We start from the raw sequence: 11912 nt of genomic DNA on the forward strand, positions 1-11912 counted from the left end.
AAGAAAAATCTCTGGTTGGCGTTTTTTTTTTGCTTTTTTTTTTTTTTTTTTAAAAATATTTTCAAGGGGGAGGAGATTTTCCACAAGAAAAGGTTGTTTTCATGTTTGGGATTCAGGAAAGCATCCAACGGAGTGGAAGCAGCATGAAGGAAGAGCCGCTGGGCAGCGGCATGAACGCGGTGCGGACGTGGATGCAGGGCGCCGGGGTGCTGGACGCCAACACGGCGGCGCAGAGGTGGGTATCGCGCCGGGAACGCGGAGAGCGGGCGAGCGGGCGAGCGGAGCCTGCGTCGCCAGCGGCAGGACCCGGGAGCTGCCGCAAAGGAGCCCACGTTTTGCCGGCACTTTCCCCGGCCTCGTCTGTGACTGTTTTCATTTAGTTTTAACCCAGAAGTGGCGTCTCACCAGATGATGTTGGATAGCTGTGTTCTTATGTGATCGTTTTCTTTTCCGGCCGGCTTTCTTCTCTTCTTTCTTTCTGCTTCTTTTTCTCTCTTTTTTCCCCCACTCTCTTTCTCTCTTTTTTCTTTTCTTTCCTTCTTACCTCCCTCGCTCCACATTTCTTTCTTCCTTCTTTTTTCTCTTCTTCCTTTATTTTCTTCTTCTCTCCCTCTTTCCACTTCCTTTTTTCCTTCCTCCCTCCTTTCGTGTCTTTCACTCTTCCCTGTCTTTCTTTTTATCTTCTTCCTTTCTCTTCTCTTCCTTTCTTTCAGTTCCTTCTCTCATTTGCTTTCTCTCCTTTTCTTCATCCCTCTTTCCTTCCATCCTTCCTTCTCCAGCTTCCTCCATTTCTCCCGTTCGTCTTCCTCATCTGTCTTCACCGCTTCCCCGGCGGCGCCTCTTTCTCCTTTCCTTCTCCTCCGTCTCTCCTGTCGTCTTTCCCCATTTCTCCCCCGAGTCTTCTCTGATTTCTCCTGTCTGGCTATCCCTCCCTCTCTCCCTAGTTTTCAGGTTTCCTCAGTCCACCCATAGAATAGCAAGTCCCAACTTTGGTTCTGACATCTCCTAAAAGTGTCCCCCACCCCTGTCACCGTGGTCCCTTCCAGCCCCTCTCCCACTGCAGGTCCCTGGGTGCTGGACCGTGTGGCCTGGAGGAACTGCCCTTGGAAGGTGACCTGAGGGACTTTCCTGGGCACACCCAACCACCCAACTCCCTCTCAGGGGCTCCTGATCCCAAGTGGGAAACGGCCTTACCCCCAACCCAGGTCTCCTTGCTGGGTTTGGGGGGAGTGGGAGGAATAGTGGCCCCAGGCCCTAACGGACTCGGAGAGTGCCCAGTGCCGAATAGGAAAAAGGAAGATGACTAATTACACCCATCCCTGGCTCTCCAGGGCTCAGGACAAGGGTCCCTAACATTGTTCCCATGCCTGCTGAGCCCAAGGCTGGGTGGATGGCAGTGAGAGTGATCTGGGTAACTGAGCTGGAAGTGAAAGTGTGCGTGGTGCGCGTGTGTTTGTGTAAGTGTGCCCGTGCAAAAATCCGGCCTGCCAGTGTCTGCCGGCGCCCCGCGCCCCACGCCCCACGCCTGGCGCCCGGCACCGGGCGCCCCAGCTTGCAGTCCCTGGCAGCCCCAGCCCTTAGGATTTCTGGAATGTGAGGATTTCTGCAGAACAGCGAAACTTTGTCAGGACAGGTCTTTACAAAGCACCCCAGTTCCCTTTCCCACAGCGACCACCACCGACAGTTGCAGCTCTACCCTCGGACCCTTCCTATCCACATTTTTTTGGGGGGAGGGAAAGTGGCTTCCCAAGGCCGGGCGCCGGCACGTGGCTGGGGCGCAGGAACTTTCCTGGAGGGTGGCTGCTGCGGCGAGAGGCCAGGCGTGTTCCCAGTCCACTCTCACCTGCCCACGGAGCTGGGACCCAAGATTGGAGGGGGAATCCCATGGATTCCCAGGCCCCCTCCTTCTCGGTTGTCAACTCTGGGTTCCAGTCCGGGAACGTAGGCTCACCTCCTCCGGCGCCACTTTACCCCCTCTTCGCGGGGCGTGCGTCGGGTCGGAGTAATGCTCGGAGCGTTTCGTCTCGCGCGCAAAACCCAAACAAAACTTTCACACCTCTTGGGCGAGTTCTGAGGACGCGCCCTGTCCTGGGCAGGAGGGCGAGGACCCGCGGGGACATGGATGTCCGAGCGCCGGCTGAGCCCGGGGCTCCTGAGGGGGCGTGGAGGGCGCTCACGGGCCGTTTTGGGGGCAGAGGAGGAGATTGTTTGGGGGTTACGCGGGTTTGTGCGGGGTAACAAGGCGGAGTGCGGGTCAGCGTCTGGCTTAGCCGTCTAACTCTGCGTCTTTGGCCACAGCGGGGTGGGTCTGGCCCGGGCTCACTTTGAGAAGCAGCCGCCTTCCAATCTGCGAAAATCCAACTTCTTCCACTTCGTCCTGGCCCTCTACGACAGACAGGGCCAGCCCGTGGAGACAGAGAGGACAGCGTTTGTGGGGTTCGTGGAGAAAGAAAAAGTAGGTGGGCGCAGCGCCGCCGCTCCCAGTTTCTAGCTCTGGGAGCAGGCCCAGGCGTCTTTCGAGGCACGCTCAGCCGGCCGTGAGTGCAAAGCATTCATAACACACTACCGAACAGGGTCCCCTCCCAAGCCACTTCCATTCTCGTGAACAAACCCCAGCCCCTGGTGCATGGGGTCCAGCTCCGAAAAAGTTTGCAAAGAGCCCCCAGAGCTGGAGAGAAGTGAGCCGGGCTCCACAATCTAGAGCCCTGCGCACCGGGGAGGAACCTACCCTCGATGGACTACGCACAGCTTGCCAGCGATGGCCCAGGCCTGAACCCTCAGACTCTGGGGAAAGGATCGCCCCTGTATCCCCGTGGAATTTTCTAAAAGGGGAGAGTGCTCCATCAGGGACAGCAGCTGAGGGGTGGAGGAGGGATCTTAGTGGGCTGCAATTTGTGCTGCTACCAGGGCTGGCTAGTTTGCTAACCAAGGGGTCCCAGCTTGGAGAAAGTTGCCTAGAAGTTGGTCAACTTGCTCATGCCGACCTCTCTCCCCTCCCGTCTCTTCTGTCTTTGTACCTGGCTGCAACCCAGGAAGCCAACAGCGAAAAGACCAATAACGGGATCCACTACCGGCTCCAGCTTCTCTACAGCAACGGTGAGGTTCCCGCTGCTGGGTCAGCGCCCTCATGCTGGGCCCCAGGTCAGGGCAGAGGGCATGGGGAGCTCCAGGTGGAAGAAAGTAAGTTTCCCACTAGGAAGTTTCACCCCATGAGGCTTTGAGTGCAGACTGGTCCTTCCTGTGACTATCTGGGGCCAGGTGTGGCAACGTCAGCCCTGGCTTGTCCATCTTCATTCTTCCTCCCCTTGCAAAGGCTGGTGTTTCTGACTTAGGCCAGACTTCAGGCCCCTTGGTCTCCTGGGGTTAGGAGCAATCCTGGTCTTGATGGATCTAAGCCAGTACTGAGGGGCTCTCCTCTGGGAGGAAGAGTAGCTAGGTGGAGGTCTCACCCCATTCCCAGATGCAGTGTTTGGGGGTTTGGCTTCCAAGAACACTAGAGTTAGGCCAGCAGCTCCTCTCTAGGTACTGAGGAAGGAAGCTCCTGGCTGTGCTTTTCCAGGACAGTGGGAGTTCCAGTTGGCCTTATAACCCCTTCCTTTATATGCCTGTGGTTTTTTTGTTGTTATTTGTTTTGTTTTGTTTAGTTGTTGTTGCCTCCCACCTCTACCCCCTACCCCCTACCCCTGGCTGATTCTCTCTTACTTAATTCTGCTTTTCTCTATTCCCCACCGCCCAGGCATAAGGACAGAGCAGGATTTCTATGTGCGCCTCATTGACTCCATGACAAAACAAGTAAGTTTCTTAATTCCAAGCTTCCAGGTGACTCTAGGGAACCAGGAACCGGAATTCTAAATTCAGGAGTCTAGGAGCTGATTGCTCCACAGCAGGAGGTCTGGGACTCGAACTCTTAAAACCGGGGGCTGCTGTGCAGTCTGCCAATGTCCACTCTTACAGTCAGCCTGCCCCATGGGGAGGATGGCTTGCAGACTTCTTCTGTCCAAGGGAGACTCAGGCCTTTCGAATTAAGACCAATGGGTGCTGAGTGGAGAAAAGGGTTGAACTTCCTTTGACCCAGCTGGGAGAATCTCAGGATGTGCAAAAGGTGCCCAGGGATCCTCCTGGCTGAACCTTTGCAAGGCTAGCCAGCCAGGCCTCCCCCAGGAGGCAGAAGGTAGAGGGGATGGAGGGTGGGGGGCAGTGATGGCCACCTCAGGAATGAGGAGTTGGGCTCAGAGTACAGATGACCACTCCATAGATTTTCTTTTAAAAAGGGGACTGCAGTGAAGGGAGTGTTGGAAGAGGGAGCGACAATTGTTAGAGGATATTTTGCAAAAAAACGCTCCTGCATTTGCCTCCAAGTTTGGCAGGAAGCCAGGCAGCATGAGTGAGCTTGCAGTCTTAAAGGTACATAGACTGCATTTTCTTAAACTCCCCAACACGCGGGTGTCAGGCGGTATACATTAAGGCTGAGTTATGGTTTAAAAGATACTATTATGAGCCCAGTCAGAAAGGAGGCCTGACATTTTAATGAGGCACAGGAGCTTTTCTTCTTCTTAATTTTAGAAAAAGTTTAGTTTCAAAATTTAGTAGCTGGTTAGAGAGTTGGAGGACTTAGTAGCAGAAAAAAGAAGACAGTTTTATTGGGTGGGGGAAAGATATCAGAACAAAGAGAAAAGTTATTCATTGTGTACCAGTAGGCAATTTAATTAGAGGATTAAAATTGATTTACTTGATTGTGATTTTAAAACATTCCTTTTAAACTAAAGGAAGTAATCTTTTCCCATAAATACTGATTTAAAAAATCTCAAATTAGGATATACATACATTTTTCTAAAATATTTTTAGATATGTCATGGCTTGACTATGTTCTACAAAATATACATTAATAACCTGTTGGAATTGTTTAAGTGTACTCAGTAACAACCAATTTAATAACAGCTCATTTTGATTATTAATATCACGTTTCATTGTGACCCAGGTGGAAAACAAGAGGGTATAAATATATATTTTAAAATAATAAATAAATACCTATTGGAATCTATTTCATGTTATTTGCCTAAGATACTTGGCTTTCTTAAAACTCTGTTTATTTCTTACTTGATTGCTCAGAGTAAATCCCCATTTATACTTTTATTAGTTTGGGGCTAATTGTCTTTAATGGATTTGATGATTACAGAGGATAATTCTCTTTCATTGGGACACTGTATTTTGTTAAAAACTTTTTCTTGCCAAGCAGAAACACAAAAGCCCAATTTTAGTCACTATTCCCTTTTATAATATCCAAACAAAAATGTCTTAAGTATAGTTTTGTTTTCAAAAGTGATCTTTGATACCCTGGATATCCTTTCCTGCCATTCTCATTAGAGAAAAAATAAAGATGGGAGGGGGAAGGGAAAAGTCTGAACTCTGATACACATTCCATATGTATGTCTTAGAATTTACGTCTTAAAATATAAAAAATGCACACACAGTCAAATCAGTATATAAGGCCTCTCTGCTTGTGCAGAACACTGACTACTTCAGTGTTCAATTATAGGCAGCAGTATAAAACGAACAATTGTAGGAGCACACAATTAGGACTTTTGGAGTGATTAATTTCGCTTAGATTTAAGCCTCTTCCAAACTTTATTTGAGATCTCTGTAAACAAAGAGCACCAGCAAGAATCAATTTTCCCATTACGAATGACTGACTTTACACACTCTCCTATGAGAATGGTAGGAGAAAGCGCTTTTGATTTTTATAAAGCAATATATCAAATATTTTACTAACAAGGTCATAGGACTTAAGGAAAAAAAGGCCGCTTAAAGCATGTTTTGACTGCTTGGTATCATCATAAATTCTATCAGTGGAGAGACAGAGAGAAGGACAAGATACAGTTTGTTTTTAGTAATAGCTGGTATGGAGAGTCATTTGATATGATATCTCACTAAAAGTGAAAATGATCAATGTGTGCAATTGCATATTTTGGTGGTGAGTGACCTGAAAAAAGGTTTCATAATTATCTAAATTAGTCTAAAAATATCAAGACCAAGGGATATTTCAAAACATACCTGTTTGGTCTTACAATAATCGTTTAAATAACCACCTTCTCTGTAGCTTTCACTTTGAAAGGCAATCCTTGCTCATTATCCAGCAGCTTGTTCTTTGATTACGTGCTGTGGAGTTTCGGAAGTAGGTTCATTTCTTGTGTACACAGTTAATACAGTAGTCTCCAAAAGGCAAATAGATCAGTGTGAAGAAGCCTAACTTTCCCAAGCTCTGACATAATAACATATATTTAGCTTTAATGGATAAATAGTGGATCCTTGTCTAGTTTGGAATTGTTCTGTGATAAATAAATATCACTGGCTTAATGTTTCCTAAAGTTTTGATTTTGGCTAAATATATACAGTAGTCCCTTCAGTCCCAAGTAAGGCTTGACATAAACTGACGGATTGAATGGGCACTTTTTCCCCTGTGAAATCCTTCCGGATAGACTCTGAATTTTGATATTAAGAGTGTAGAATGTCATACATTCAGTGATGTCATGCGTTCTAGTAACACAGTAAATTGTGGGGGGAGTACCTAGGCCCTGTTCAAGTGTATTCTCCTAGCTGCTTCTTTATAGCACATTTTTGTATCAGAGACAAAGCTTTATGGGTATGATGTCATATCCTTGACTAGCACGGTGGGGTTAAAACCAAAAGGAGTCTTGGGCCAGCAAAATCAAAGCTAGCTGTGCATTCTGCATTTCCATAGACTGTTTCTGATGTTGAGTGGAGTTAGCAGCATTGAAATCAAACAGAAATGTACTCAATCAACCAAAATGTATTGGTATGACACAGTACTTCACACCTTTCGAAGTGTCTCATTAGACTATTTTGAGTAATGACTCTTAATTTTGGACTCTCCCAAGAAAAAGGAAGCTTCTTTCGAAGGGAATACGTAAGGATCTGCAGTCCTCATCCTTACGCCTCCCTTGTAAAACACATTGACTGTCATATTTTAAAATTCATCCACCAACTAGAAAATAAAAGGCTTGCTTTTGGGAAGGGTTGCTCAAAACCAAGTTTAGCTGGACTAAAAATAGGTTGTTTTTGTGTCATGACTGTTTTTGGTATTCCATTAGTGAGCATGCAAAAAGCCCTGTAGGATCCAGAAGTTTATGGCTTTTGCATCCATACACAGTACCTATTGCAGAAGCTCCAATGAACAGGGTGGGGGAGGTCTGAGTTTTAATATGGTTCATTTTAGATTTTCATGTAGTATTTGAAATATGATTACATTCTGTGATTGCTTCAGCGAGTTATTTATTCTTTAACAGCTAAACCAAACAAACTTTGGCTCCTCTTCTCTGCTACCCTCTTGCTTTAAAAGAGTGACATTTTCTCATTTAAAGAAAGGATACTACATTTCATAAAGCCGTTTAAAAACAAACCCCTCCCTGCCCCCAAACAGAAGCCTTTTTGGACATAGGAAAATAGTAGCCGCATAATCCTTGTACTTAAAGGCAGGTGATGTAGTGCGGGGACCTTAAAGGGGGGGATGTGAGCACAGTTGGATGGCCAAGGTACAATAATCAGAAATGCTGTCAGGTTTCTCCTCCCAGCTAGACTTCTTTATATGTTTTGATGTTCCCAGTACTTTAAGTTATTGATGCAAGTGCATTTTTCCCCATTGATTGTTTTATTATATCCTGCCACAGCTATGTAGATTTGATTAACAGCCCTTTCAGTTCATGGTTCCTCATTGGTAGATAAACACATTTTTAGTATATCAATAAGTTCCTAAGAAACTCACGAGGCCTGCAGAGAAGTTCTTTCATATATTTGGGAAAACAAATTAAAAAGGACGGAGCACTTCCATAGTTAGGGGCCATATTTCAGCAGCTTTCTCTCTCCTTTGGTAACATGTCAAAAATGTAGGTGATTTAAATTTCCCTGTGCAGAGAGGAATGAAGAAGTTTGGAATTTTTATGCATGATCAGGACCTGTGTTTGGGAAAATGTAAACTCATCACAGTGGAAAATGTGTTGTTTGGAGTCTGGGGGTGAAAACAAAGCTGATGGTTTTGGAGAGATTGCCGGAGCCAGATGGCCTAGTACTTCCCCAGTCTGGCGGTCCAACTGCTCCCTCCTGGATAATATACAGCCATTTGTTCGGGGATATTTACGCTAGAGCTGTTTCCATGTGAATGTTTGAACAGCATTAAAAACGAACATATTAGTAGTGGTGCATTTATCGAACTTGTATGACTGCACGGATAGTCTGTTCTGTCTTCTATAGCTGAGAGGGATGAAGGAGTGTTTGGACATTGGCAAATTATTTACATAGTTGTTGAGCAAGAATAATTTGTTCGGAGTGAGTAATTAAACTAGATAAGCTTTTGGAATAAAACTAATGGAAAGAACGGTAGCACCTACCTTGAAGCTCTGTTGTGAGAATTCAATGCATTCATACATATGGAATTGAATACATTCATACAGTGACTGGCACATATTAAGTATTTAATAAATTAGCTGCCTTTATTATTATTTTATTATTATTATTATTGCCCTATTGGACTAACAAAGCCACTTGTATCTACTAATAGAGATGTAAATGTAGTTACCATCTGAGTGAAATATCTTTTATTACTGCTAGCCAAAGAAATAGAATATGGGATTATTAGAATGATTTAGTTTTTTTTTTTTTCATGGTGTTTGAGTACTATAAGGGGTTTTAGTTCTTTGAGACATAAAAGATGCATTCTAAAGCTAACTGCTTTTGGTACGTGGTCTCTTTTTAGTCAGGGCTGTGATGTAACTGAACAGCATACTGAATCTGATCTCATTCCTTCGCGACTTTCCTAATTCACTTCTGAAAAAGGGCCTGCTTAGTGCTGAGTTGAAATTACAGCTTTGCAATTTGTTCACCAGTAGCCCAGCTGCTAATGGAAGCAAAATAATTTTTTATTTTATCCCACTATTAATGTTGGATTGCTGTTTGACACAATTGTTTATGAAATGTCAGGTTTGTAGTATTTTCTTTGGCATGGTTTAAGTTTTTAACCAGGGTTCTTTCACCTACTAGAAATTTCTAGGATCACATTAGCTAGTACTATTTTTTTTTTTTTTGACAAGCGGTGGCACTTGGTGGTTGAAGGGAATGATGATTATTACAGTCTGTTGATATTATAGACATTCGTATTATTTTTTGATTAGTTCAGTTCTTGGTAATTTGCTACCAAAGGCTTGTTGACAGTTTGTATTCAGAGGATATTTTATTTCTGGTTGACAGAGGGTACTTTGTACATTCATGAACTTATTCTCTAAGGTTTCAAATTAGGAATGACCTTTTATTTTGCATGTAGAAAAAGGAGTAGCGTATTTTCAAAATTTCTGTTCTCATTTAAATGGAAAATTGTGAGTTCTTCCTAGTTGTAATCTTTTTTTTTTTTTTCTTTCTCTGTCTCTCTTTTCCTTTTTCTTTTTTTAAACTAATGATGACTCTTCTCCTATTGTTTGGTTGTAAACCAAGAAAGGCTCCTGATGAAAACATTTTGTCTCTAGAAACCTTTCAGATTTTGCTGCACCAGAGTCAAAAGTATGCTCTTGTCCCCATTATTTTGGCATGAAACACAAAGAGTTAAAACTATTAGAAAAGTAAACAAAGAAAAGCCACACTCAATTCTTTGTACTTCCTTGGGCGTGCTATTGAAGTGTGATCCTGGTATAAGTTCATTGGATCTTTTTTGTTTTGTATGGTCTTTATCCATAGTAAGTCTCAATGAACCTGAAAGATCCAGTGGTGTGCTGGAAAAGCAGGGATGAGCGGCCCTTTGCAGAATGCCTGGTAAAGGGCTGGCAACAGGCAATTTTGTGCATTGATTTGATTTATGTGTTTTCAAAGATGTTACAGGTGAATTTATAATGGAACACTTAAAATCGAAGGCATTTTATTCCCTCACAGTAAAATTCCAGCACTGTTGTTGCATAAGGATGTGAAAATTGAACAAGTCCCATGTTTCCTCTTTTTTTTAAGTTAATTATAAAAGGTCATTCTAGAAAAAAAAAAGCCTCAATCAGAAATTGAATGAGGATTTAAAAATATATATTATTGAGAAAATATATTATTTTTCTCTCTGCTTGTTAGAGGAGAACATTTCAAAAAGGTAGACTATCAAAAAATAAATCTGTTCCAAATATGTGCAGTTTTGACAACTCGTATATCAATTTCACTAGATTTTTAAAGTGAAGATGAAGTTAGTGCTCTTTAGTATTTTCCTTTGCTTTCTGTACAGGCATTTCTTCTACCTTAAGGGATCTATTTGCCATTTGCAGGATTAATTTAAACATCATTGTCTACTTGACATTATATATATTTTTTTGTTTCTTAGGTTAATCTCAACTTGGATCTCCATCAACTGATTTATTTAAATACTATATTTTTCATACTTTCACTCTTCTCCTCATCTGTACCACCAGCCTCCCATCCTCACTTCTGATAAACACATTGATTTATTTTAACCACTGTTGTCCTTGTCACCCTCACAGCAGCCTACCTTCTTCACAGTGAGCAGACGCATGATTTACTATGGAGGAGGGAAATAAGCCCTCTTCTTGGTGTTCCATTGTCTGGGTCCTAAACCAGCTGTCTATTAAAATGGTTTCACTTAAAATAGTCAATGCCGTTTATATGCTTCTGTGATTTCCCAGCTGATCCAACCGCAAGTAGCTTTACTCATGCCCCACAGAAGCACATGTTTAGATCAGGAAGAAAAGCAGAAACTTCTTCTTGAGTTGGTGTTAGAGTATTATCCGTATCCTTTTGGGTTTAGAGTGGGCGCACAGTTTTGCTGAACTGTGACCCAGTTTTTTTTGCCATGCATGCTAAATGTAGATGGTGGCAATTTATATAGGACCATCATCTGGGTGTGCAGACTGCAGGGAGAACTTGGTGGCATTTTAAAAAATCCTGTCTTATTCTTGCCAGTTTGCATCAGAGACATACCTAAAAAAATGACCATATCTCCTTATACTGGGTCTCATCAGAATGTTGATTTCCAGGTTTAGGATGTCTACGTGTGCGTGTGCGTGTGCGTGTGTGTGTGTGTGTGTGTGTGAACACACCTTTTCAGTAACCAAAACTGCTTGAGTCGATTGGACAAGGCTCTGCCTTTGACTGAATTCCACTCCAAAGCTAACCTTGTTAAACTGAGGTTCTCGTTTACTACAGGGTTTTAGTTACTCCGCCGCAGAGTTTCCCTAGCTTTCACTGCAGAAGTCACAGAAGCCACACTTCTTTCTTTGCCTTCACGTGCTGAGAGATGTTGTTCTATCGGGACTCGCGGGAGGGAGAGCAGAAGCTTCCTGCCTCCATGGCTCACCAGAATTCCTAACTATTGCTGGGCAAATCCAAACTCCTGCTTTCATTTTTTTCTGTGCTCGATTTGGAGAAGATTCTCTGTTTTGGGTCTGCTGCCAGAAGCAAAGTGACCGTTTGGTATTTGGTGCTGACTTATACTATGGAGCTTTGGGCCTTAAGGGATGTTCAGTTACCAAACAAACAAGGGGCTGGCAAGTGGCATGGTGGTTAAAGGTGCTGGACTCCTACATGGCCAACCGTGGTTCAAAGCCTCGATTTGGTGGCTTGCTTTCTCACTTTCCTTTTCTCTCTGACCAAACTGGAAAATAATAATAAAGAAAGTTAAAAGCAATTCTTTTTTTTTTTTAAAAAAATGTAGTCAGTATCATCTACTGTTTGGAGGAGTGATGAAAATGTTAGTTCTGCAGTCTCTTAAATGAATGTCATCATGGGCCCACTGATTTCAATGGAACCAGTAGCCTCAGTAAAAATAGCATGTTGTACAATCTAGAAAGAATCAAAACGAGATGGTCTGATGTAACTGATACTCCCCCTTAAAAAAACCCATTTTCTTTTAAACAGTAGGG

General features: G+C 43.6%; 1 protein-coding gene across 5 annotated transcripts in view; it reads left to right on the plus strand.

Moving 5' to 3' along the window:
- EBF1 (EBF transcription factor 1) overlaps window positions 1-11912 on the plus strand; it is a 464386-nt gene that overhangs the window by 8506 nt on the left and 443968 nt on the right. For 3 of the 5 annotated variants that reach the window (XM_027766942.1, XM_027766943.1, XM_027766944.1), the window contains exons 1-4: window positions 27-235; window positions 2299-2455; window positions 3033-3096; window positions 3737-3792. In XM_027766942.1, the coding sequence (XP_027622743.1) occupies window positions 102-235; window positions 2299-2455; window positions 3033-3096; window positions 3737-3792 (411 nt within the window). In that variant the 5' untranslated portion in view covers window positions 27-101. Of the gene's footprint in view, window positions 1-26; window positions 236-2298; window positions 2456-3032; window positions 3097-3736; window positions 3793-11912 lie in introns of those variants that run through there. The other 2 variants (XM_027766945.1, XM_006165072.3) reach the window with 2 other exon arrangements.

Source organism: Tupaia chinensis, unplaced genomic scaffold (genome assembly GCF_000334495.1).
Source record: "Tupaia chinensis unplaced genomic scaffold, TupChi_1.0 Scaffold143796_1, whole genome shotgun sequence".
NCBI lineage: Eukaryota > Metazoa > Chordata > Mammalia > Scandentia > Tupaiidae > Tupaia > Tupaia belangeri.